At 46.2% G+C, this 24,672-nt stretch overlaps 1 protein-coding gene across 4 annotated transcripts in view; it reads left to right on the forward strand.

Moving 5' to 3' along the window:
* Positions 1 to 24,672, forward strand: part of cep43 (centrosomal protein 43) — a 93,680-nt gene that overhangs the window by 67,995 nt on the left and 1,013 nt on the right. For all 4 annotated transcript variants that reach the window (XM_079526932.1, XM_079526931.1, XM_079526933.1 and 1 more), the window contains 4 exons: positions 15,803 to 15,903; positions 17,101 to 17,175; positions 19,887 to 19,920; positions 20,147 to 20,234. In XM_079526932.1, the coding sequence (XP_079383058.1) occupies positions 15,803 to 15,903; positions 17,101 to 17,175; positions 19,887 to 19,920; positions 20,147 to 20,234 (298 nt within the window). The remainder of the gene's footprint in view (positions 1 to 15,802; positions 15,904 to 17,100; positions 17,176 to 19,886; positions 19,921 to 20,146; positions 20,235 to 24,672) is intronic.

Consider the following 24,672-nt stretch of genomic DNA (forward strand, 5'->3'; position numbering starts at 1 on the left):
CTCTCTGAGTGTCTGTCTGTACCTCTCTGAGTGTCTGTGTCTGTACCTCTCTGAGTGTCTGTGTCTGTACCTCTCTGAGTGTCTGTGTCTGTACCTCTCTGAGTGTCTGTGTCTGTACCTCTCTGAGTGTCTGTCTGTACCTCTCTGAGTGTCTGTGTCTGTACCTCTCTGAGTGTCTGTGTCTGTACCTCTGAGTGTCTGTTTGTACCTCTGAGTGTCTGTTTGTACCTCTGAGTGTCTGTGTGTACCTCTCTGAGTGTCTGTCTGTACCTCTGAGTGTCTGTGTGTACCTCTCTGAGTGTCTGTCTGTACCTCTCTTAGTGTCTGTGTCTGTACCTCTGAGTGTCTGTACCTCTCTGAGTGTCTGTACCTCTCTTAGTGTCTGTGTCTGTACCTCTGAGTGTCTGTGTCTGTACCTCTCTGAGTGTCTGTGTCTGTACCTCTCTGAGTGTCTGTGTGTACCTCTCTGAGTGTCTGTGTCTGTACCTCTCTGAGTGTCTGTCTGTACCTCTCTGAGTGTCTGTCTGTACCCTCTGAGTGTCTGTTTGTACCTCTGAGTGTCTGTCTGTACCTCTCTGAGTGTCTGTTTGTACCTCTGAGTGTCTGTTTGTACCTCTGAGTGTCTGTTTGTACCTCTGAGTGTCTGTTTGTACCTCTGAGTGTCTGTTTGTACCTCTGAGTGTCTGTGTGTACCTCTGAGTGTCTGTGTGTACCTCTGAGTGTCTGTGTGTACCTCTGAGTGTCTGTTTGTACCTCTCTGAGTGTCTGTTTGTACCTCTGAGTGTCTGTCTGTACCTCTCTGAGTGTCTGTTTGTACCTCTCTGAGTGTCTGTGTGTACCTCTCTGAGTGTCTGTGTGTACCTCTCTGAGTGTCTGTGTCTGTACCTCTCTGAGTGTCTGTGTGTACCTCTCTGAGTGTCTGTTTGTACCTCTGAGTGTCTGTTTGTACCTCTGAGTGTCTGTCTGTACCTCTCTGAGTGTCTGTCTGTACCTCTCTGAGTGTCTGTCTGTACCTCTCTGAGTGTCTGTTTGTACCTCTGAGTGTCTGTCTGTACCTCTCTGAGTGTCTGTTTGTACCTCTGAGTGTCTGTCTGTACCTCTCTGAGTGTCTGTTTGTACCTCTGAGTGTCTGTTTGTACCTCTGAGTGTCTGTCTGTACCTCTCTGAGTGTCTGTCTGTACCTCTCTGAGTGTCTGTTTGTACCTCTGAGTGTCTGTCTGTACCTCTCTGAGTGTCTGTCTGTACCTCTCTGAGTGTCTGTTTGTACCTCTGAGTGTCTGTCTGTACCTCTCTGAGTGTCTGTTTGTACCTCTGAGTGTCTGTCTGTACCTCTCTGAGTGTCTGTTTGTACCTCTGAGTGTCTGTTTGTACCTCTGAGTGTCTGTCTGTACCTCTCTGAGTGTCTGTGTGTACCTCTCTGAGTGTCTGTCTGTACCTCTCTGAGTGTCTGTGTCTGTACCTCTCTGAGTGTCTGTGTCTGTACCTCTCTGAGTGTCTGTGTGTACCTCTGAGTGTCTGTACCTCTCTGAGTGTCTGTACCTCTCTGAGTGTCTGTACCTCTCTGAGTGTCTGTACCTCTCTGAGTGTCTGTGTGTACCTCTCTGAGTGTCTGTGTCTGTACCTCTCTGAGTGTCTGTGTCTGTACCTCTCTGAGTGTCTGTGTGTACCTCTCTGAGTGTCTGTGTGTACCTCTCTGAGTGTCTGTGTCTGTACCTCTCTGAGTGTCTGTCTGTACCTCTCTGAGTGTCTGTCTGTACCTCTCTGAGTGTCTGTGTCTGTACCTCTGAGTGTCTGTCTGTACCTCTGAGTGTCTGTGTCTGTACCTCTGAGTGTCTGTTTGTACCTCTCTGAGTGTCTGTGTCTGTACCTCTCTGAGTGTCTGTCTGTACCTCTCTGAGTGTCTGTGTCTGTACCTCTCTGAGTGTCTGTGTCTGTACCTCTCTGAGTGTCTGTGTCTGTACCTCTCTGAGTGTCTGTGTCTGTACCTCTCTGAGTGTCTGTTTGTACCTCTCTTAGTGTCTGTGTCTGTACCTCTCTGAGTGTCTGTACCTCTCTTAGTGTCTGTGTCTGTACCTCTGAGTGTCTGTACCTCTCTGAGTGTCTGTACCTCTCTTAGTGTCTGTGTCTGTACCTCTGAGTGTCTGTGTCTGTACCTCTCTGAGTGTCTGTGTCTGTACCTCTCTGAGTGTCTGTGTGTACCTCTCTGAGTGTCTGTGTGTGTACCTCTCTGAGTGTCTGTGTCTGTACCTCTCTGAGTGTCTGTACCTCTCTGAGTGTCTGTGTCTGTACCTCTCTGAGTGTCTGTGTCTGTACCTCTCTGAGTGTCTGTGTGTACCTCTCTGAGTGTCTGTGTCTGTACCTCTCTGAGTGTCTGTACCTCTCTGAGTGTCTGTGTGTACCTCTCTGAGTGTCTGTGTCTGTACCTCTCTGAGTGTCTGTAGCTCTCTGAGTGTCTGTGTCTGTACCTCTGAGTGTCTGTGTGTACCTCTCTGAGTGTCTGTGTGTACCTCTCTGAGTGTCTGTACCTCTGAGTGTCTGTACCTCTCTGAGTGTCTGTGTCTGTACCTCTGAGTGTCTGTACCTCTCTGAGTGTCTGTGTCTGTACCTCTCTTAGTGTCTGTGTCTGTACCTCTCTGAGTGTCTGTACCTCTCTGAGTGTCTGTACCTCTCTGAGTGTCTGTACCTCTGAGTGTCTGTGTGTACCTCTGAGTGTCTGTGTCTGTACCTCTCTGAGTGTCTGTGTCTGTACCTCTCTGAGTGTCTGTGTCTGTACCTCTCTGAGTGTCTGTGTCTGTACCTCTCTGAGTGTCTGTGTCTGTACCTCTCTGAGTGTCTGTGTCTGTACCTCTCTGAGTGTCTGTTTGTACCTCTCTTAGTGTCTGTGTCTGTACCTCTCTGAGTGTCTGTACCTCTCTTAGTGTCTGTGTCTGTACCTCTGAGTGTCTGTACCTCTCTGAGTGTCTGTACCTCTCTTAGTGTCTGTGTCTGTACCTCTGAGTGTCTGTGTCTGTACCTCTCTGAGTGTCTGTGTCTGTACCTCTCTGAGTGTCTGTGTGTACCTCTCTGAGTGTCTGTGTGTGTACCTCTCTGAGTGTCTGTGTCTGTACCTCTCTGAGTGTCTGTACCTCTCTGAGTGTCTGTGTCTGTACCTCTCTGAGTGTCTGTGTCTGTACCTCTCTGAGTGTCTGTGTGTACCTCTCTGAGTGTCTGTGTCTGTACCTCTCTGAGTGTCTGTACCTCTCTGAGTGTCTGTGTCTGTACCTCTCTGAGTGTCTGTACCTCTCTGAGTGTCTGTGTGTACCTCTCTGAGTGTCTGTGTCTGTACCTCTCTGAGTGTCTGTAGCTCTCTGAGTGTCTGTGTCTGTACCTCTGAGTGTCTGTGTGTACCTCTCTGAGTGTCTGTGTGTACCTCTCTGAGTGTCTGTACCTCTGAGTGTCTGTACCTCTCTGAGTGTCTGTGTCTGTACCTCTGAGTGTCTGTACCTCTGAGTGTCTGTACCTCTCTGAGTGTCTGTGTCTGTACCTCTCTTAGTGTCTGTGTCTGTACCTCTCTGAGTGTCTGTACCTCTCTGAGTGTCTGTACCTCTCTGAGTGTCTGTACCTCTGAGTGTCTGTGTGTACCTCTGAGTGTCTGTGTCTGTACCTCTCTGAGTGTCTGTGTCTGTACCTCTCTGAGTGTCTGTGTCTGTACCTCTCTGAGTGTCTGTGTCTGTACCTCTCTGAGTGTCTGTGTGTGTACCTCTCTGAGTGTCTGTGTCTGTACCTCTCTGAGTGTCTGTACCTCTCTGAGTGTCTGTGTCTGTACCTCTCTGAGTGTCTGTGTCTGTACCTCTCTGAGTGTCTGTGTGTACCTCTCTGAGTGTCTGTGTCTGTACCTCTCTGAGTGTCTGTACCTCTCTGAGTGTCTGTGTCTGTACCTCTCTGAGTGTCTGTACCTCTCTGAGTGTCTGTGTGTACCTCTCTGAGTGTCTGTGTCTGTACCTCTCTGAGTGTCTGTAGCTCTCTGAGTGGCTGTGTCTGTACCTCTGAGTGTCTGTGTGTACCTCTCTGAGTGTCTGTGTGTACCTCTCTGAGTGTCTGTACCTCTGAGTGTCTGTACCTCTCTGAGTGTCTGTGTCTGTACCTCTGAGTGTCTGTACCTCTCTGAGTGTCTGTGTCTGTACCTCTCTTAGTGTCTGTGTCTGTACCTCTCTGAGTGTCTGTACCTCTCTGAGTGTCTGTACCTCTCTGAGTGTCTGTACCTCTGAGTGTCTGTGTGTACCTCTGAGTGTCTGTGTCTGTACCTCTCTGAGTGTCTGTGTCTGTACCTCTCTGAGTGTCTGTGTCTGTACCTCTCTGAGTGTCTGTGTCTGTACCTCTCTGAGTGTCTGTGTCTGTACCTCTCTGAGTGTCTGTAGCTCTCTGAGTGTCTGTGTCTGTACCTCTGAGTGTCTGTGTGTACCTCTCTGAGTGTCTGTGTGTACCTCTCTGAGTGTCTGTACCTCTGAGTGTCTGTACCTCTCTGAGTGTCTGTGTCTGTACCTCTGAGTGTCTGTACCTCTGAGTGTCTGTACCTCTCTGAGTGTCTGTGTCTGTACCTCTCTTAGTGTCTGTGTCTGTACCTCTCTGAGTGTCTGTACCTCTCTGAGTGTCTGTACCTCTCTGAGTGTCTGTACCTCTGAGTGTCTGTGTGTACCTCTGAGTGTCTGTGTCTGTACCTCTCTGAGTGTCTGTGTCTGTACCTCTCTGAGTGTCTGTGTCTGTACCTCTCTGAGTGTCTGTGTCTGTACCTCTCTGAGTGTCTGTGTGTGTACCTCTCTGAGTGTCTGTGTCTGTACCTCTCTGAGTGTCTGTACCTCTCTGAGTGTCTGTGTCTGTACCTCTCTGAGTGTCTGTGTCTGTACCTCTCTGAGTGTCTGTGTGTACCTCTCTGAGTGTCTGTGTCTGTACCTCTCTGAGTGTCTGTACCTCTCTGAGTGTCTGTGTCTGTACCTCTCTGAGTGTCTGTACCTCTCTGAGTGTCTGTGTGTACCTCTCTGAGTGTCTGTGTCTGTACCTCTCTGAGTGTCTGTAGCTCTCTGAGTGTCTGTGTCTGTACCTCTGAGTGTCTGTGTGTACCTCTCTGAGTGTCTGTGTGTACCTCTCTGAGTGTCTGTACCTCTGAGTGTCTGTACCTCTCTGAGTGTCTGTGTCTGTACCTCTGAGTGTCTGTACCTCTCTGAGTGTCTGTGTCTGTACCTCTCTTAGTGTCTGTGTCTGTACCTCTCTGAGTGTCTGTACCTCTCTGAGTGTCTGTACCTCTCTGAGTGTCTGTACCTCTGAGTGTCTGTGTGTACCTCTGAGTGTCTGTGTCTGTACCTCTCTGAGTGTCTGTGTCTGTACCTCTCTGAGTGTCTGTGTCTGTACCTCTCTGAGTGTCTGTGTCTGTACCTCTCTGAGTGTCTGTGTCTGTACCTCTCTGAGTGTCTGTGTCTGTACCTCTCTGAGTGTCTGTTTGTACCTCTCTTAGTGTCTGTGTCTGTACCTCTCTGAGTGTCTGTACCTCTCTTAGTGTCTGTGTCTGTACCTCTGAGTGTCTGTACCTCTCTGAGTGTCTGTACCTCTCTTAGTGTCTGTGTCTGTACCTCTGAGTGTCTGTGTCTGTACCTCTCTGAGTGTCTGTGTCTGTACCTCTCTGAGTGTCTGTGTGTACCTCTCTGAGTGTCTGTGTGTGTACCTCTCTGAGTGTCTGTGTCTGTACCTCTCTGAGTGTCTGTACCTCTCTGAGTGTCTGTGTCTGTACCTCTCTGAGTGTCTGTGTCTGTACCTCTCTGAGTGTCTGTGTGTACCTCTCTGAGTGTCTGTGTCTGTACCTCTCTGAGTGTCTGTACCTCTCTGAGTGTCTGTGTCTGTACCTCTCTGAGTGTCTGTACCTCTCTGAGTGTCTGTGTGTACCTCTCTGAGTGTCTGTGTCTGTACCTCTCTGAGTGTCTGTAGCTCTCTGAGTGTCTGTGTCTGTACCTCTGAGTGTCTGTGTGTACCTCTCTGAGTGTCTGTGTGTACCTCTCTGAGTGTCTGTACCTCTGAGTGTCTGTACCTCTCTGAGTGTCTGTGTCTGTACCTCTGAGTGTCTGTACCTCTGAGTGTCTGTACCTCTCTGAGTGTCTGTGTCTGTACCTCTCTTAGTGTCTGTGTCTGTACCTCTCTGAGTGTCTGTACCTCTCTGAGTGTCTGTACCTCTCTGAGTGTCTGTACCTCTGAGTGTCTGTGTGTACCTCTGAGTGTCTGTGTCTGTACCTCTCTGAGTGTCTGTGTCTGTACCTCTCTGAGTGTCTGTGTCTGTACCTCTCTGAGTGTCTGTGTCTGTACCTCTCTGAGTGTCTGTGTGTGTACCTCTCTGAGTGTCTGTGTCTGTACCTCTCTGAGTGTCTGTACCTCTCTGAGTGTCTGTGTCTGTACCTCTCTGAGTGTCTGTCTGTACCTCTCTGAGTGTCTGTGTGTACCTCTCTGAGTGTCTGTGTCTGTACCTCTCTGAGTGTCTGTACCTCTCTGAGTGTCTGTGTCTGTACCTCTCTGAGTGTCTGTACCTCTCTGAGTGTCTGTGTGTACCTCTCTGAGTGTCTGTGTCTGTACCTCTCTGAGTGTCTGTAGCTCTCTGAGTGGCTGTGTCTGTACCTCTGAGTGTCTGTGTGTACCTCTCTGAGTGTCTGTGTGTACCTCTCTGAGTGTCTGTACCTCTGAGTGTCTGTACCTCTCTGAGTGTCTGTGTCTGTACCTCTGAGTGTCTGTACCTCTCTGAGTGTCTGTGTCTGTACCTCTCTTAGTGTCTGTGTCTGTACCTCTCTGAGTGTCTGTACCTCTCTGAGTGTCTGTACCTCTCTGAGTGTCTGTACCTCTGAGTGTCTGTGTGTACCTCTGAGTGTCTGTGTCTGTACCTCTCTGAGTGTCTGTGTCTGTACCTCTCTGAGTGTCTGTGTCTGTACCTCTCTGAGTGTCTGTGTCTGTACCTCTCTGAGTGTCTGTGTCTGTACCTCTCTGAGTGTCTGTAGCTCTCTGAGTGTCTGTGTCTGTACCTCTGAGTGTCTGTGTGTACCTCTCTGAGTGTCTGTGTGTACCTCTCTGAGTGTCTGTACCTCTGAGTGTCTGTACCTCTCTGAGTGTCTGTGTCTGTACCTCTGAGTGTCTGTACCTCTGAGTGTCTGTACCTCCCTGAGTGTCTGTGTCTGTACCTCTCTTAGTGTCTGTGTCTGTACCTCTCTGAGTGTCTGTACCTCTCTGAGTGTCTGTACCTCTCTGAGTGTCTGTACCTCTGAGTGTCTGTGTGTACCTCTGAGTGTCTGTGTCTGTACCTCTCTGAGTGTCTGTGTCTGTACCTCTCTGAGTGTCTGTGTCTGTACCTCTCTGAGTGTCTGTGTCTGTACCTCTCTGAGTGTCTGTGTGTGTACCTCTCTGAGTGTCTGTGTCTGTACCTCTCTGAGTGTCTGTACCTCTCTGAGTGTCTGTGTCTGTACCTCTCTGAGTGTCTGTGTCTGTACCTCTCTGAGTGTCTGTGTGTACCTCTCTGAGTGTCTGTGTCTGTACCTCTCTGAGTGTCTGTACCTCTCTGAGTGTCTGTGTCTGTACCTCTCTGAGTGTCTGTACCTCTCTGAGTGTCTGTGTGTACCTCTCTGAGTGTCTGTGTCTGTACCTCTCTGAGTGTCTGTAGCTCTCTGAGTGTCTGTGTCTGTACCTCTGAGTGTCTGTGTGTACCTCTCTGAGTGTCTGTGTGTACCTCTCTGAGTGTCTGTACCTCTGAGTGTCTGTACCTCTCTGAGTGTCTGTGTCTGTACCTCTGAGTGTCTGTACCTCTCTGAGTGTCTGTGTCTGTACCTCTCTTAGTGTCTGTGTCTGTACCTCTCTGAGTGTCTGTACCTCTCTGAGTGTCTGTACCTCTCTGAGTGTCTGTACCTCTGAGTGTCTGTGTGTACCTCTGAGTGTCTGTGTCTGTACCTCTCTGAGTGTCTGTGTCTGTACCTCTCTGAGTGTCTGTGTCTGTACCTCTCTGAGTGTCTGTGTCTGTACCTCTCTGAGTGTCTGTGTCTGTACCTCTCTGAGTGTCTGTGTCTGTACCTCTCTGAGTGTCTGTTTGTACCTCTCTTAGTGTCTGTGTCTGTACCTCTCTGAGTGTCTGTACCTCTCTTAGTGTCTGTGTCTGTACCTCTGAGTGTCTGTACCTCTCTGAGTGTCTGTACCTCTCTTAGTGTCTGTGTCTGTACCTCTGAGTGTCTGTGTCTGTACCTCTCTGAGTGTCTGTGTCTGTACCTCTCTGAGTGTCTGTGTGTACCTCTCTGAGTGTCTGTGTGTGTACCTCTCTGAGTGTCTGTGTCTGTACCTCTCTGAGTGTCTGTACCTCTCTGAGTGTCTGTGTCTGTACCTCTCTGAGTGTCTGTGTCTGTACCTCTCTGAGTGTCTGTGTGTACCTCTCTGAGTGTCTGTGTCTGTACCTCTCTGAGTGTCTGTACCTCTCTGAGTGTCTGTGTCTGTACCTCTCTGAGTGTCTGTACCTCTCTGAGTGTCTGTGTGTACCTCTCTGAGTGTCTGTGTCTGTACCTCTCTGAGTGTCTGTAGCTCTCTGAGTGTCTGTGTCTGTACCTCTGAGTGTCTGTGTGTACCTCTCTGAGTGTCTGTGTGTACCTCTCTGAGTGTCTGTACCTCTGAGTGTCTGTACCTCTCTGAGTGTCTGTGTCTGTACCTCTGAGTGTCTGTACCTCTGAGTGTCTGTACCTCTCTGAGTGTCTGTGTCTGTACCTCTCTTAGTGTCTGTGTCTGTACCTCTCTGAGTGTCTGTACCTCTCTGAGTGTCTGTACCTCTCTGAGTGTCTGTACCTCTGAGTGTCTGTGTGTACCTCTGAGTGTCTGTGTCTGTACCTCTCTGAGTGTCTGTGTATGTACCTCTCTGAGTGTCTGTGTCTGTACCTCTCTGAGTGTCTGTGTCTGTACCTCTCTGAGTGTCTGTCTGTACCTCTCTGAGTGTCTGTGTCTGTACCTCTCTGAGTGTCTGTACCTCTCTGAGTGTCTGTGTCTGTACCTCTCTGAGTGTCTGTGTCTGTACCTCTCTGAGTGTCTGTGTCTGTACCTCTCTGAGTGTCTGTGTCTGTACCTCTCTGAGTGTCTGTGTCTGTACCTCTCTGAGTGTCTGTGTCTGTACCTCTCTGAGTGTCTGTGTCTGTACCTCTCTGAGTGTCTGTGTCTGTACCTCTGAGTGTCTGTGTCTGTACCTCTCTGAGTGTCTGTGTCTGTACCTCTCTGAGTGTCTGTACCTCTGAGTGTCTGTGTCTGTACCTCTGAGTGTCTGTACCTCTCTGAGTGTCTGTACCTCTGAGTGTCTGTGTCTGTACCTCTGAGTGTCTGTACCTCTCTGAGTGTCTGTACCTCTGAGTGTCTGTACCTCTCTGAGTGTCTGTACCTCTGAGTGTCTGTCTGTACCTCTGAATGTCTGTGTCTGTACCTCTGAGTGTCTGTACCTCTCTGAGTGTCTGTACCTCTGAGTGTCTGTGTCTGTACCTCTGAGTGTCTGTGTCTGTACCTCTGAGTGTCTGTGTCTGTACCTCTGAGTGTCTGTACCTCTCTGAGTGTCTGTACCTCTGAGTGTCTGTACCTCTCTGAGTGTCTGTACCTCTGAGTGTCTGTCTGTACCTCTGAGTGTCTGTGTCTGTACCTCTGAGTGTCTGTACCTCTCTGAGTGTCTGTGTCTGTACCTCTCTGAGTGTCTGTAGCTCTCTGAGTGTCTGTGTCTGTACCTCTGAGTGTCTGTGTGTACCTCTCTGAGTGTCTGTGTGTACCTCTCTGAGTGTCTGTACCTCTGAGTGTCTGTACCTCTCTGAGTGTCTGTGTCTGTACCTCTGAGTGTCTGTACCTCTCTGAGTGTCTGTGTCTGTACCTCTCTTAGTGTCTGTGTCTGTACCTCTCTGAGTGTCTGTACCTCTCTGAGTGTCTGTACCTCTCTGAGTGTCTGTACCTCTGAGTGTCTGTGTGTACCTCTGAGTGTCTGTGTCTGTACCTCTCTGAGTGTCTGTGTCTGTACCTCTCTGAGTGTCTGTGTCTGTACCTCTCTGAGTGTCTGTGTCTGTACCTCTCTGAGTGTCTGTGTCTGTACCTCTCTGAGTGTCTGTGTCTGTACCTCTCTGAGTGTCTGTTTGTACCTCTCTTAGTGTCTGTGTCTGTACCTCTCTGAGTGTCTGTACCTCTCTTAGTGTCTGTGTCTGTACCTCTGAGTGTCTGTACCTCTCTGAGTGTCTGTACCTCTCTTAGTGTCTGTGTCTGTACCTCTGAGTGTCTGTGTCTGTACCTCTCTGAGTGTCTGTGTCTGTACCTCTCTGAGTGTCTGTGTGTACCTCTCTGAGTGTCTGTGTGTGTACCTCTCTGAGTGTCTGTGTCTGTACCTCTCTGAGTGTCTGTACCTCTCTGAGTGTCTGTGTCTGTACCTCTCTGAGTGTCTGTGTCTGTACCTCTCTGAGTGTCTGTGTGTACCTCTCTGAGTGTCTGTGTCTGTACCTCTCTGAGTGTCTGTACCTCTCTGAGTGTCTGTGTCTGTACCTCTCTGAGTGTCTGTACCTCTCTGAGTGTCTGTGTGTACCTCTCTGAGTGTCTGTGTCTGTACCTCTCTGAGTGTCTGTAGCTCTCTGAGTGTCTGTGTCTGTACCTCTGAGTGTCTGTGTGTACCTCTCTGAGTGTCTGTGTGTACCTCTCTGAGTGTCTGTACCTCTGAGTGTCTGTACCTCTCTGAGTGTCTGTGTCTGTACCTCTGAGTGTCTGTACCTCTGAGTGTCTGTACCTCTCTGAGTGTCTGTGTCTGTACCTCTCTTAGTGTCTGTGTCTGTACCTCTCTGAGTGTCTGTACCTCTCTGAGTGTCTGTACCTCTCTGAGTGTCTGTACCTCTGAGTGTCTGTGTGTACCTCTGAGTGTCTGTGTCTGTACCTCTCTGAGTGTCTGTGTCTGTACCTCTCTGAGTGTCTGTGTCTGTACCTCTCTGAGTGTCTGTGTCTGTACCTCTCTGAGTGTCTGTCTGTACCTCTCTGAGTGTCTGTGTCTGTACCTCTCTGAGTGTCTGTACCTCTCTGAGTGTCTGTGTCTGTACCTCTCTGAGTGTCTGTGTCTGTACCTCTCTGAGTGTCTGTGTCTGTACCTCTCTGAGTGTCTGTGTCTGTACCTCTCTGAGTGTCTGTGTCTGTACCTCTCTGAGTGTCTGTGTCTGTACCTCTCTGAGTGTCTGTGTCTGTACCTCTCTGAGTGTCTGTGTCTGTACCTCTCTGAGTGTCTGTGTCTGTACCTCTCTGAGTGTCTGTGTCTGTACCTCTCTGAGTGTCTGTGTCTGTACCTCTCTGAGTGTCTGTGTCTGTACCTCTGAGTGTCTGTGTCTGTACCTCTGAGTGTCTGTGTCTGTACCTCTCTGAGTGTCTGTGTCTGTACCTCTCTGAGTGTCTGTACCTCTGAGTGTCTGTGTCTGTACCTCTGAGTGTCTGTACCTCTCTGAGTGTCTGTACCTCTGAGTGTCTGTGTCTGTACCTCTGAGTGTCTGTACCTCTCTGAGTGTCTGTACCTCTGAGTGTCTGTCTGTACCTCTGAGTGTCTGTGTCTGTACCTCTGAGTGTCTGTACCTCTCTGAGTGTCTGTACCTCTGAGTGTCTGTGTCTGTACCTCTGAGTGTCTGTGTCTGTACCTCTGAGTGTCTGTGTCTGTACCTCTGAGTGTCTGTACCTCTCTGAGTGTCTGTACCTCTGAGTGTCTGTACCTCTCTGAGTGTCTGTACCTCTGAGTGTCTGTCTGTACCTCTGAGTGTCTGTGTCTGTACCTCTGAGTGTCTGTACCTCTCTGAGTGTCTGTACCTCTGAGTGTCTGTGTCTGTACCTCTGAGTGTCTGTGTCTGTACCTCTGAGTGTCTGTGTCTGTACCTCTGAGTGTCTGTGTCTGTGATACTGAACACAGGTCAGAGTCTCTACCTCTTTTTGTGTTTTTAACCCATTCAGGCCTGACGTCGAAATAAAAAAAAACCTTCGCTCTGAAAGAATATATATTATTATTATAGAATATATATTATATATATATATAGAATATATATTATATATATATATAGAATATATATTCAAAGATTTGTGCCGCATTTTCACGATTTTTCAAAAATAGCAGATCTACAAGCTCGTAGCGTGGCACTCGGTCTCTATCCTTTATAGCTCTATGGTCTATTTAGGGGAGGGTCTAATATGGTTGTGAGGGGAGCGTCTTATGGGTTCTGGTTATCTGTGCAGCCAATGACCTGCATCTCCATGACCTTCTCACTGGGGGTGTGGTCTATACATGTTTGGTGGGGTCTAACCGACCGAAACGTCGACCCAATAAAGAGCAGCATTTTGACAGTGTGCGGGACCTCTTTTGCATATTTATATAGCGCCTTTATCCGAGGCGCTTTACATAGATTGTGCATTATCCATCCATCCATCTTCAACCGCTTATCCGTAATCGGGTCGCGGGGGCAACAGCTCCACCAGAGAGCTTCAGACTTCCCTCTCCAGAGCAACATTAGTGACTTCCTCCTTGGGGATTCCGAGACGTTCCAAGGCCAGTGAGTCGATGTGGGGTCTCCTCCCAGTGGGATGTGCCTCAAGGACCTCCCTAGGGAGACGCCCGAGAGGCATCCTAACCAGATGCCCGAACCACCTCAGCTGACTTCTTTCCAGGCGAAGGAGCAGCGGTTCTACTCCGAGTCTCTCTCGTGTGACTGAACTTCTCACCCTATCACTAAGGGAGATGCCAGCCACCCGTCGAAGAAAACTCATTTCGGCCGCTTGTATTCACAACCTTATTCTTTCGGTCATGACCCACACTTCATGCCCATACAGTAGGTGAGAGTAGGAATGAAGATTACTCTGTAGACAGAGAGCTTTGCCTCACATTCACCCATTCACACACTGATAGCGGAGGAAACAATGCAAGCCACCAACCTGCACACTGAGTCTTGCTCAAGGACACGTCGACACTAGCTCTGGGGGAGCCCGGGATCGAACTGGTAACCCTCCGCTTCCCAAGCAGCCACTGCCGCCCCATTTTTGAGGATTTGTTTTGTAAATGCATTGACAATGAAGGGAACATGTACGTCATAATGTCCCTCATTGCGTCATATTGTCTCTTTATTGTTAATGGCGTTTAATGTTTGTGTTGGAACCGTTTGTTTTATATCACCATGACATCACCTAATCAACATGAGTTAGAGTCCAGTGGTTCCCAAAGGGGGGTCCGGGACCCCTAGGGGTATTTGAGGGAGTTCCAGGGGGTCCGGGGACCCCTAGGGGTACTTGAGGGAGTTCCAGGGGGTCCGGGGACCCCTAATGGTCCTTGAGGGAGTTCTAGGGGTACTTGAGGGAGTTCCAGGGGGTCCGGGGACCCCTAGTGGTACTTGAGGGAGTTCCAGGGGGTCCGGGGACCCCTAGGGGTCCTTGAGGAAGTTCCAGGGGGTCCGGGGACCCCTAGGGGTACCTGAGGGAGTTCCAGGGGGTCCGGGGACCCCTAGGGGTACCTGAAGGAGTTCCAGGGGTCCGGGGACCCCTAGGGGTCCTTGAGGGAGTTCCAGGGGGTCCGGGGACCCCTAGGGGTCCTTGAGGGAGTTCCAGGGGTCCGGGGACCCCTAGGGGTACTTGAGGGAGTTCCAGGGGGTCCGGGGACCCCTAGGGGTACCTGAGGGAGTTCCAGGGGGACCGGGGACCCCTAGGGGTACCTGAGGGAGTTCCAGGGGGACCGGGGACCCCTAGGGGTACCTGAGGGAGTTCCAGGGGCTCCGGGGACCCCTAGGGGTACCTGAGGGAGTTCCAGGGGGACCGGGGACCCCTAGGGGTACCTGAGGGAGTTCCAGGGGGTACCTGAGGGAGCCTCAGGGGGTACCTGAGGGAGTTCCAGGGGGTACCTGAGGGAGTTCCAGGGGGTACCTAGGGGTACCTGAGGGGGTTCCAGGGGGTACCTAGGGGTACCTGAAGGAGTTCCAGGGGGACCGGGGACCCCTAGGGGTACCTGAGGGAGTTCCAGGGGGTACCTGAGGGGGTTCCAGGGGGTACCTAGGGGTACCTGAGGGAGTTCCAGGGGGTACCTAGGGGTACCTGAGGGGGTTCCAGGGGGTACCTAGCTCAATTAGAGATAGTTTGGAACCAAATGGACGCTCATGCTTCTGCGGTGCTTCGCAAACAGTGTTGTTTTTGTCGACTAAAACTAAGACGAAAAATGTTCGACTACCTTTTTTCACTGACGAAAACTAAATGGAAACTAAAGGAAGACTAAGCTATGATGACTAAAACTAAGACTAAATATACTGACAATTTCGTCAGCAAATAAAAACTAGACTAAAATGTTAGGAAGGGACTATAGTGGACAAGAGATCCAGTAGAAGTCATTTTACACTTGGTTGCATGCTGAAAATAGCCGATCTACAAGCTCACAACGCGTCGCAGCGCGAGCTTGTAGATCGGCTATTTTCAGCAAGTGTAAACAGTCATTACGACGTCATCAAGGCCCGCCAAAATACATTTCAGTCGACTAAATCAACTGTAGATTTAGTCGACTAAAATCTTATGACATTTAGTCGACTAAAACTAGACTGAAACTAAATGAAAACTATTCAAGAGACTAATGACTAAAACTGAAATCAAAATATTGGTGCCAAAAATAACATTGTTCGCAAGGAATCTGGGGAAAGTTTTGCCTACCTTTATATGTCTATGTATCAGTACCTCTATTGAAGCAGACTGAGGTTGGATGGTTTTGTGTGTGCGTGTGTCTCAGGAGGGTGGAGTCATCCTTTATGTCTATGTATCAGTACCTCTATTGAAGCAGACTGAGGTTGGATGGTTTTGTGTGTGCGTGTGTCTCAGGAGGGTGGAGTCATCCTTTATGTCTAGGGCCCAATCCCAATTGCCTCCCTCAAGCCCTGAGCCCTGAACCCTCATTGACTTTAGTGACGTCAGCTGTAAGTGCTTGAGGGTGAGAGGCTGCAAGGGCTCCAAATTGTTGTGAAAGAAATGGGACAGCACTTTGAAGATGAGTCCGCCATTCATGACACTTTGCATCACTTTATAAAAACTGCCCTTATTCACAGCCAGTGCCTACATGCTTCGCCTATTTATACATGTCTATCACGTCTATTTTAGTATTTAAGCTGATAGTTTTATTATTAGTTTCATAAATACACTTTCCTGTGTGATAGGGGTTGTAATATTCATATATAATAATATTCATTATACATTGCATTTCCATATTCTTTTACTTTGCTCATTAGTCATTTCTCATCATTTTTCCCTTATTATTATTGTTATTAAATATATAGCCTATCCTTCCATTCCGTCTCCCTTTGAGAACAGTGAGAAAGCACTATTGTGTTTGTTGACATTCTAACCGTGATACATAACTAATTTGCATACTTAAATGATTGACGTTCGGAGGATCACCCCTCCTTCCCCTGGTAACGCTATGAACTGTGGGTAATTTATTTGCCAAAGTCAGCAGTCGATGCTGACTTTGGCAAAGGGTGCATAAAGGGGCGGGGCTGAGCCCTCACTGACTTACCGATTTCAAATGGGACATCCCTCAAGCCCTCGCAGACTTCACATGAACGCCCAGCTAAGTCAGTGAGGGCTCATTGAGTCAGCAAGGGAGTGGATTGGGATTGGGCCTATGTATCAGTACCTCTATTGAAGCAGACTGAGGTTGGATGGTTTTGTGTGTGCGTGTGTCTCAGGAGGGTGGAGTCATCCTGTATGTCTATGTATCAGTACCTCTATTGAACCAGACTGAGGTTGGATGGTTTTGTGTGTGCGTGTGTCTCAGGAGGGTGGAGTCATCCCGGACCAGAGACAGTCCTGTGGGCTCGCTGTCGGACCCCGCCCCCCAGAGGAGCCCCGACAGAGACACGCAACACTGCAGAAACGGTCAGAATGCAGTACGCACGCACACACACACACACACACGTGCAACGCAGGACGATTGGGCGGAGCTTGGGTGTACAACATACAACATTACATGTCATGTAGACAGCACAATAACAGTACAGCATAGTATAGTGTCATTATATATAGATATGTTCTAGTTACGTTCTTAGCTTACGCATGTTTCTTGATAAATGCTGTTTATATATGTGATGTATTCCCATGCTTTTTGTTCTTGCTTAATGTAAGTCGCTCTGGATTAAGAGCGTCTGCTAAATGCCTAAATTGTAAATTGTACAAAAAAATAGGCATTGTACACACGGCAGATCTACAAGCTCACAGCAGAGAGCTTGTAGATCTGCTACTACACTATATAGATCTACAAGCTCACAGCAGAGAGCTTGTAGATCTGCTACTACACTATATAGATCTACAAGCTCACAGCAGAGAGCTTGTAGATCTGCTACTACACTATATAGATCTACAAGCTCACAGCAGAGAGCTTGTAGATCTGCTACTACACTATATAGATCTACAAGCTCACAGCAGAGAGCTTGTAGATCTGCTACTACAGTATATATTGATGCAGAGAGCTTGTAGATCTGCTACAACAGTATATATTGATGCTGTAGTGTGACAGTGTGACGCTGTAGGGCATTCATTTCTTGTTGAAAGTTAAGTTTGGCAGCAAATTTTGATTTTAGTTTTAGTCACTAGTCTCTTGAATAGTTTTCATTTAGTTTTAGTCACATTTTAGTCACCTGGAATGTTTTAGTATTAGTCTAGTTTTAGTCGACTAAATGTCATAACATTTTAGTCGACTAAATCTACAGTCGACTAAAATGTGTTTTGTCGGGCTTTGATGACGTCGTAATGACTGATTTTACACGTGCTGAAAATAGCTGATCTACAAGCTCGAGCTTGTAGATCTGCTATGTTCAGCATGCAACCACGTGTAAAATGACTTATACTGGATCTCTTATCCACTAGTCCCTTCCTAACATTTTAGTCTAGTTTTTATTTGTTGACGAAATTGTCAGTATATTTAGTCTTAGTTTTAGTCACCATGGCTTAGTTTTTATTCAAGTTTTTATGTAGTTTTTGTCAGTGAAAAAAAGCAGTCGACGTTGTATTAGTCGACACAAACAACACTGTAATCACACTAAATGTTGGGGGTGATTTTGACGTGTCTTCCTGTAGGAACGTCCAGTTCCAGAGACAGAGGAACCAGAGACCAGAAGGTCATGAAGGAGAGAAGTGGATCTCTGGGCTTAGGTCAGTCTCTCAGTGATGTAATGGGTCCCGGGATGCACAGGTGGTCATTCCAATGAGTCCCAAAAAATTCTTATGAGTACCAAAATAAATCACACCTGTGTGAAGTGAGTGGTGCAACTACGTGAGGGGGTTCGCGGGGGGGGGGGTTCCAGACCCCCAGGAATGCGCCCAGGGGGGCGGGCCGGTTCCGGCGTGCCGCGCCGCGTCCGAAACGGTTGAGAAATGACAGTTACCGTGTTGCGGTCCCTCTACTGTACCCTCTACTGTACTGTACTGTACTGTCACTGTAATGTATTGGCACCCCCCAAAAGCATCATATATACAGTTAATACGTGCGTGTGTGTTTGTGTGTGCGTTAGGTTGCGCACAGATGGTGAAAAACAACCATGCTATTTTTGTGCTCATACCAAGACACACACATAGCTCCGTAAGGGAGTGGTTGCACCACTTAATAATAATAATAATAATAAAACATATCAAATAGGCCTATACAGTATATGTTTTTATGTAGGCTAGTAGTATTAGCAAGCACAACTCAGTAAGAAATACTAATAGTGGCAACAGTGGATTTAACATAGCTTAATATACCAACCAAACGTTGTTTGCAGTTGCAATTATTGTACTTAGCCAAAATGCAGGCTTGCCATTGTGGATGTAAAATAATGTCGTGTTTCTTTGGAAAAGTGGAACTTAGAAGTCACTTGAGTCCCTGTCTACAGGGAAGAATTCAATGGCCTGCCCTACACAGTACACACGCATACACACAAGACAAGACAAAAGAGAAGCGTTTATACAGCTGCCATTAATAGTGCCGTTGATTGCCAAGTCAAGTCAAGTCAGGGACCAGGGTCAGGGTCAACGAGGCTCGTTAACCAGCTGATTCATATTTGCGTTGAAAGCGCATCCACCGAGCTCAAAGCAAGTTGGAGTGACAAGCGATCAATATTATTCCAGAGTGGTCCAAGAAATACGTTTAAAACGATCGAGGGCTCATCATGTTGTGTCTCTCTCTGTGGCAGCGGTGGCCGAACGGATTGCGGAGCGATCTTGATACCGGAAGGTCGCCAGTTCGAATCAGTGGTCCGACACGTTAACAGTTTGACGCCACATCACGCGGAACCCGCCTTTTAATCAAATATCCTACGCTGCCTGGGTTGTTTTATTACCTTTGGAGCATACGCTGAAGTATTTGGACGTTTGTTCCGTGAAAATCGGGTAAGAAATGGTCCGTCGTCGAGCCAGCGGCCATGACAATGCGAAACGAAACCAAAGTGCAGAGCAAGTTGTAGTCCAAACAAACCCCCGTCCACTTGCATTGGGCTCAATTTCCCAGAAGCCCTAGCAGCCCAGCATAAGTATCGATTTCCGGTTTCGTCATCATAACATGATGCTCTCTCCCCCTGCTCCGCGGCAGAGGCGGACTTTTTTATTATTATTAATGCGATGCGATTTAGACACATAAAACAAATAGCGGGGATGTCGTATTACGCAGCGGCGCAACACTGGATCAAACAATTAGCGGCAGTGGAACTGTTAAAATTACCACCGCTGAATTGCCCTTGAGCAAGGCATTGAACCACTACCATGAAATGTTCTATGAGCAGGGCCTGGCTGGAAACAAGTTCTTGAGCTTAGCCCAGATACCCTGGGTAAATATAGTAACTTTGCTTTGCTTTGCTTTTGTGTGTGGGGGGGGGGAACAGTGTGTGACCGAAAGAGTGCTAGACTTCCACGTAGAACAGTGTGTGACCGAAAGAGTGCTAGACTTCCACGTAGAACAGTGTGTGACCGAAAGAGTGCTAGACTTCCACGTAGAACAGTGTGTGACCGAAAGAGTGCTAGACTTCCACGTAGAACAGTGTGTGACCGAAAGAGTGCTAGACTTCCACGTAGAACAGTGTGTGACCGAAAGAGTGCTAGACTTCCACGTAGAACAGTGTGTGACCGAAAGAGTGCTAGACTTCCACGTAGAACAGTGTGTGACCGAGAGAGTGCTAGACTTCCAAGTAGAACAGTGTGTGACCGAGAGAGTGCTAGACTTCCACGTAGAACAGTGTGTGACCGAGAGAGTGCCATAGTCTTTAGTGCAGCCACAGGATAAAGCTGCGTCCTATGGACGCAAAGGCTGTTGGTTTATTGCGTCCCATAACTATAAAGTGTGTTTTGGGACGCAAAACGCACCCTATTTACATCACTGGTCTCTGTCACCATTTAACCCCATGACCTGAGATCAGATTCTAAAAATGTTCTTCTACATCCTGACAGTTTTCTGAAAAAGCTATGTTTCTATGTCAGTCGTTCTTCAATTTTTCAAAAATAGCAGATCTACAAGCTCATAGCGCGCCACCGAGTGGCGCGCTATGAGCTTGTAGATCTGCTATTTTTCAATAGCTAAAGCATAACATAATGCTAACACCAGAAGGGGTTAAGGAGAGAAGTGGTCAGTCTCTGTCACGATTTAACGGGAACCCCTTTTGGTGTTTTAAGCATTTTGTTATACTTTATAGCTATTGTAAAATAGCAGATCTACAAGCTCGTAGTGCGGCACCAAGTGCCGCACTACGAGCTTGGAGATCTGCTATTTTTGTGTGGCGCCACTCAGTTCACACGGGTGTGATTTATTTCATTTGTACTGTTTTCAAGTTTTATATGGAATACCACCGTGTTCTACAATATCTCTAGCTGAACTTCATGTCATCTTCTTCCCTCAGATGAAGATGTTGAATATGATGATGATTTTAACAGGTGAGGCTGGAGGGGGGGGGGAGTGAATGAGTGAGTGAGTGAGTGAGTGAGTGAGTGAGTGAGTGAGTGAGTGACACATTTTATTCGTATTTTTTGTTTGTTCGTGACGCTTCCGATGTGTAAGAACCGACGTCAGGCCTAAATGGGTTTAATACCCCGCCCTGATTGGTCCGCTGATTGCCACGACAGCGAATGACATGTGGGTCGTGTGTGTGTGTGTCCACAGCCACCGGTCAGACCTGTCTAAGAGTGAATTGAGTATAGGGGAGGACATCGAAGAGGTCTCCATAGAAGGACCCGACATCAGCGACAAGGTATCGCTACTCATTACCACACCTTTATTATAGTTTTAGTCATAGTCAAGGTATCGCTACTCATTACCACACCTTTATTATAGTCATAGTCAAGGTATCGCTACTCATTACCACACCTTTATTATAGTTGTAGTCATAGTCAAGGTATCGCTACTCATTACCACACCTTTATTATAGTCATAGTCAAGGTATCGCTACTCATTACCACACCTTTATTATAGTTTTAGTCATAGTCAAGGTATCGCTACTCATTACCACACCTTTATTATAGTCATAGTCAAGGTATCGCTACTCATTACCACACCTTTATTATAGTCATAGTCAAGGTATCGCTACTCATTACCACACCTTTATTTTAGTTGTAGTCATAGTCAAGGTATCGCTACTCATTACCACACCTTTATTATAGTCATAGTCAAGGTATCGCTACTCATTACCACACCTTTATTTTAGTTTTAGTCATAGTCAAGGTATCGCTACTCATTACCACACCTTTATTTTAGTTTTAGTCATAGTCAAGGTATCGCTACTCATTACCACACCTTTATTTTAGTTTTAGTCATAGTCAAGGTATCGCTACTCATTACCACACCTTTATTTTAGTTGTAGTCATAGTCAAGGTATCGCTACTCATTACCACACCTTTATTTTAGTTTTAGTCATAGTCAAGGTATCGCTACTCATTACCACACCTTTATTTTAGTTGTAGTCATAGTCAAGGTATCGCTACTCATTACCACACCTTTATTTTAGTTTTAGTCATAGTCAAGGTATCGCTACTCATTACCACACCTTTATTTTAGTTTTAGTCATAGTCAAGGTATCGCTACTCATTACCACATCTTTATTTTAGTTTTAGTCATAGTCAAGGTATCGCTACTCATTACCACACCTTTATTTTAGTTGTAGTCATAGTCAAGGTATCGCTACTCATTACCACACCTTTATTTTAGTTTTAGTCATAGTCAAGGTATCGCTACTCATTACCACACCTTTATTTTAGTTTTAGTCATAGTCAAGGTAATGCTACTCATTACCACATCTTTATTTTAGTTTTAGTCATAGTCAAGGTATCGCTACTCATTACCACACCTTTATTTTAGTTTTAGTCATAGTCAAGGTATCGCTACTCATTACCACACCTTTATTTTAGTTGTAGTCATAGTCAAGGTATCGCTACTCATTACCACACCTTTATTTTAGTTTTAGTCATAGTCAAGGTATCGCTACTCATTACCACACCTTTATTTTAGTTTTAGTCATAGTCAAGGTATCGCTACTCATTACCACATCTTTATTTTAGTTTTAGTCATAGTCAAGGTATCGCTACTCATTACCACACCTTTATTTTAGTTTTAGTCATAGTCAAGGTATCGCTACTCATTACCACACCTTTATTTTAGTTTTAGTCATAGTCAAGGTATCGCTACTCATTACCACACCTTTATTTTAGTTTTAGTCAGTCAAGGTATCGCTACTCATTACCACATCTTTATTTTAGTTTTAGTCATAGTCAAGGTATCGCTACTCATTACCACATCTTTATTTTAGTTTTAGTCATAGTCAAGGTATCGCTACTCATTACCACACCTTTATTTTAGTTTTAGTCATAGTCAAGGTATCGCTACTCATTACCACACCTTTATTTTAGTTTTAGTCATAGTCAAGGTATCGCTACTCATTACCACACCTTTATTTTAGTTTTAGTCATAGTCAAGGTATCGCTACTCATTACCACACCTTTATTTTAGTTTTAGTCATAGTCAAGGTATCGCTACTCATTACCACATCTTTATTTTAGTTTTAGTCATAGTCAAGGTATCGCTACTCATTACCACACCTTTATTTTAGTTTTAGTCATAGTCAAGGTATCGCTACTCATTACCACATCTTTATTTTAGTTTTAGTCATAGTCAAGGTATCGCTACTCATTACCACACCTTTATTTTAGTTTTAGTCATAGTCAAGGTATCGCTACTCATTACCACACCTTTATTTTAGTTTTAGTCATAGTCAAGGTATCGCTACTCATTACCACATCTTTATTTTAGTCATAGTCAAGGTATCGCTACTCATTACCACATCTTTATTTTAGTCATAGTCAAGGTATCGCTACTCATTACCACATCTTTATTTTAGTCATAGTCAAGGTATCGCTACTCATTACCACATCTTTATTTTAGTCATAGTCAAGGTATCGCTACTCATTACCACATCTTTATTTTAGTCATAGTCAAGGTATCGCTACTCATTACCACATCTTTATTTTAGTTTTAGTCATAGTCAAGGTATCGCTACTCATTACCACACCTTTATTTTAGTTTTAGTCATAGTCAAGGTATCGCTACTCATTACCACACCTTTATTTTAGTTTTAGTCAGTCAAGGTATCGCTACTCATTACCACATCTTTATTTTAGTTTTAGTCATAGTCAAGGGATCGCTACTCATTACCACATCTTTATTTTAGTTTTAGTCATAGTCAAGGTATCGCTACTCATTACCACACCTTTATTTTAGTTTTAGTCATAGTCAAGGTATCGCTACTCATTACCACATCTTTATTTTAGTTTTAGTCATAGTCAAGGTATCGCTACTCATTACCACACCTTTATTTTAGTTTTAGTCATAGTCAAGGTATCGCTACTCATTACCACACCTTTATTTTAGTTTTAGTCATAGTCAAGGTATCGCTACTCATTACCACATCTTTATTTTAGTCATAGTCAAGGTATCGCTACTCATTACCACATCTTTATTTTAGTCATAGTCAAGGTATCGCTACTCATTACCACATCTTTATTTTAGTCATAGTCAAGGTATCGCTACTCATTACCACATCTTTATTTTAGTCATAGTCAAGGTATCGCTACTCATTACCACATCTTTATTTTAGTCATAGTCAAGGTATCGCTACTCATTACCACATCTTTATTTTAGTCATAGTCAAGGTATCGCTACTCATTACCACATCTTTATTTTAGTTTTAGTCATAGTCAAGGTATCGCTACTCATTACCACATCTTTATTTTAGTTTTAGTCATAGTCAAGGTATCGCTACTCATTACCACATCTTTATTTTAGTTTTAGGTCATATAGTCTCTTGAATAGCTTTCATTTAGGTTTTAGTCACATTTTAGTCACCCGGGAATGTTTTAGTGTTATTCTTAGTTATAGTCGACTAAATGTCATAAGATTGTAGTCTACTAAATCTATGGTTGATTTAGTCGACTAAAATGTGTTTTAGCGGGCCTTGGTGCCGTCGTGTAATGACTGATTTTACGCTTGCTGAAAATAGCAGATCTACAAGCTCACAACGCGTCGTGCTGCGACGCGTCGTGAGCTTGTAGATCGGCTATTTTCAGCATGCAACCAAGTGTAAAATGACTTATAATGGATCTCTTGTCCACTAGTCCCTTCCTGACATTTTATTCTAGTTTTTATTTGTTGACAAAATTGTCAGTATATTTAGTCTCAGTTTTAGTCGTCGTAGCTTCGTTTTCATTAAGTTTCCATGTAGTCAGTGGAAAAAAGGTTGTCGACGAACATTTGTTTTTGTCATAGTTCTAGTCGACGAAAACAACAGCGCTCGTTACCGTCTCTGTCTCTCCGTCGGCTGGAAAACAACAGCGCTCGTTACCGTCTCTGTCTCTCCGTCGGCTGGAAAACAACAGCGCTCGTTACCGTCTCTGTCTCTCCGTCGGCTGGAAAACAACAGCGCTCGTTACCGTCTCTGTCTCTCCGTCGGCTGGAAACCTCAAGGGCCTTTTATTTCAAGCCTGAAGCGAGGGACGCAGGCGTTGTTGCCTGGATCAACGACAGGTGTCCTCCAGGTCTGTTGAAGAGGCGGCGCCACAACGCAAGCGTGTAAAAGAAAAGCTAAACAGAAGCCAGGTCTGGTGAGTCGCGGGGGGCGTGTGCACGTAACGAGCACGTACGCAACCCATTCATGGGACTGCGCTCGCGTTGTGGTCGCACCAAACGCAGGTCTCATTGAAAATGAACTATAGGCGCGTTTTATCGTTTGCAAGGCAAGTATAGCAGATCTACAAGCTTGTAGATCCATTCAACAGAATCAGAAGTAGCAGATCCACAAGCTTGTAGATCTGCTCCTTTTGAGGCTTTCGCGTGACGCTGTAGTGATTAGCCTTAAAGGGGAAAACCCCCCATTTTCAACATTTTACTATGTCATTAATGTACCTTAGAGCTGTTGTGTGGAAATAATAAAAAAGTCCCCCCATTCTGTGTTTCCTAGAACTGTAAGTATGAAAAAAATCATTAACATGGTGAAACGCATCTTGAGGACATGTGTTTCACTATGTTAATGATTTTTTTCAGACCTCTAGTTCTAGGAAACACAGAAAGGGGGGACTTTTTTATTATTTCCACACAACAGCTCTAAGGTATATTAATGGCATAGTAAAATGTTTAAAATGAGT

The sequence above is a fragment of the Electrona antarctica genome, assembly GCF_951216825.1.
Source record: "Electrona antarctica genome assembly, chromosome: 17".
NCBI lineage: Eukaryota > Metazoa > Chordata > Actinopteri > Myctophiformes > Myctophidae > Electrona > Electrona antarctica.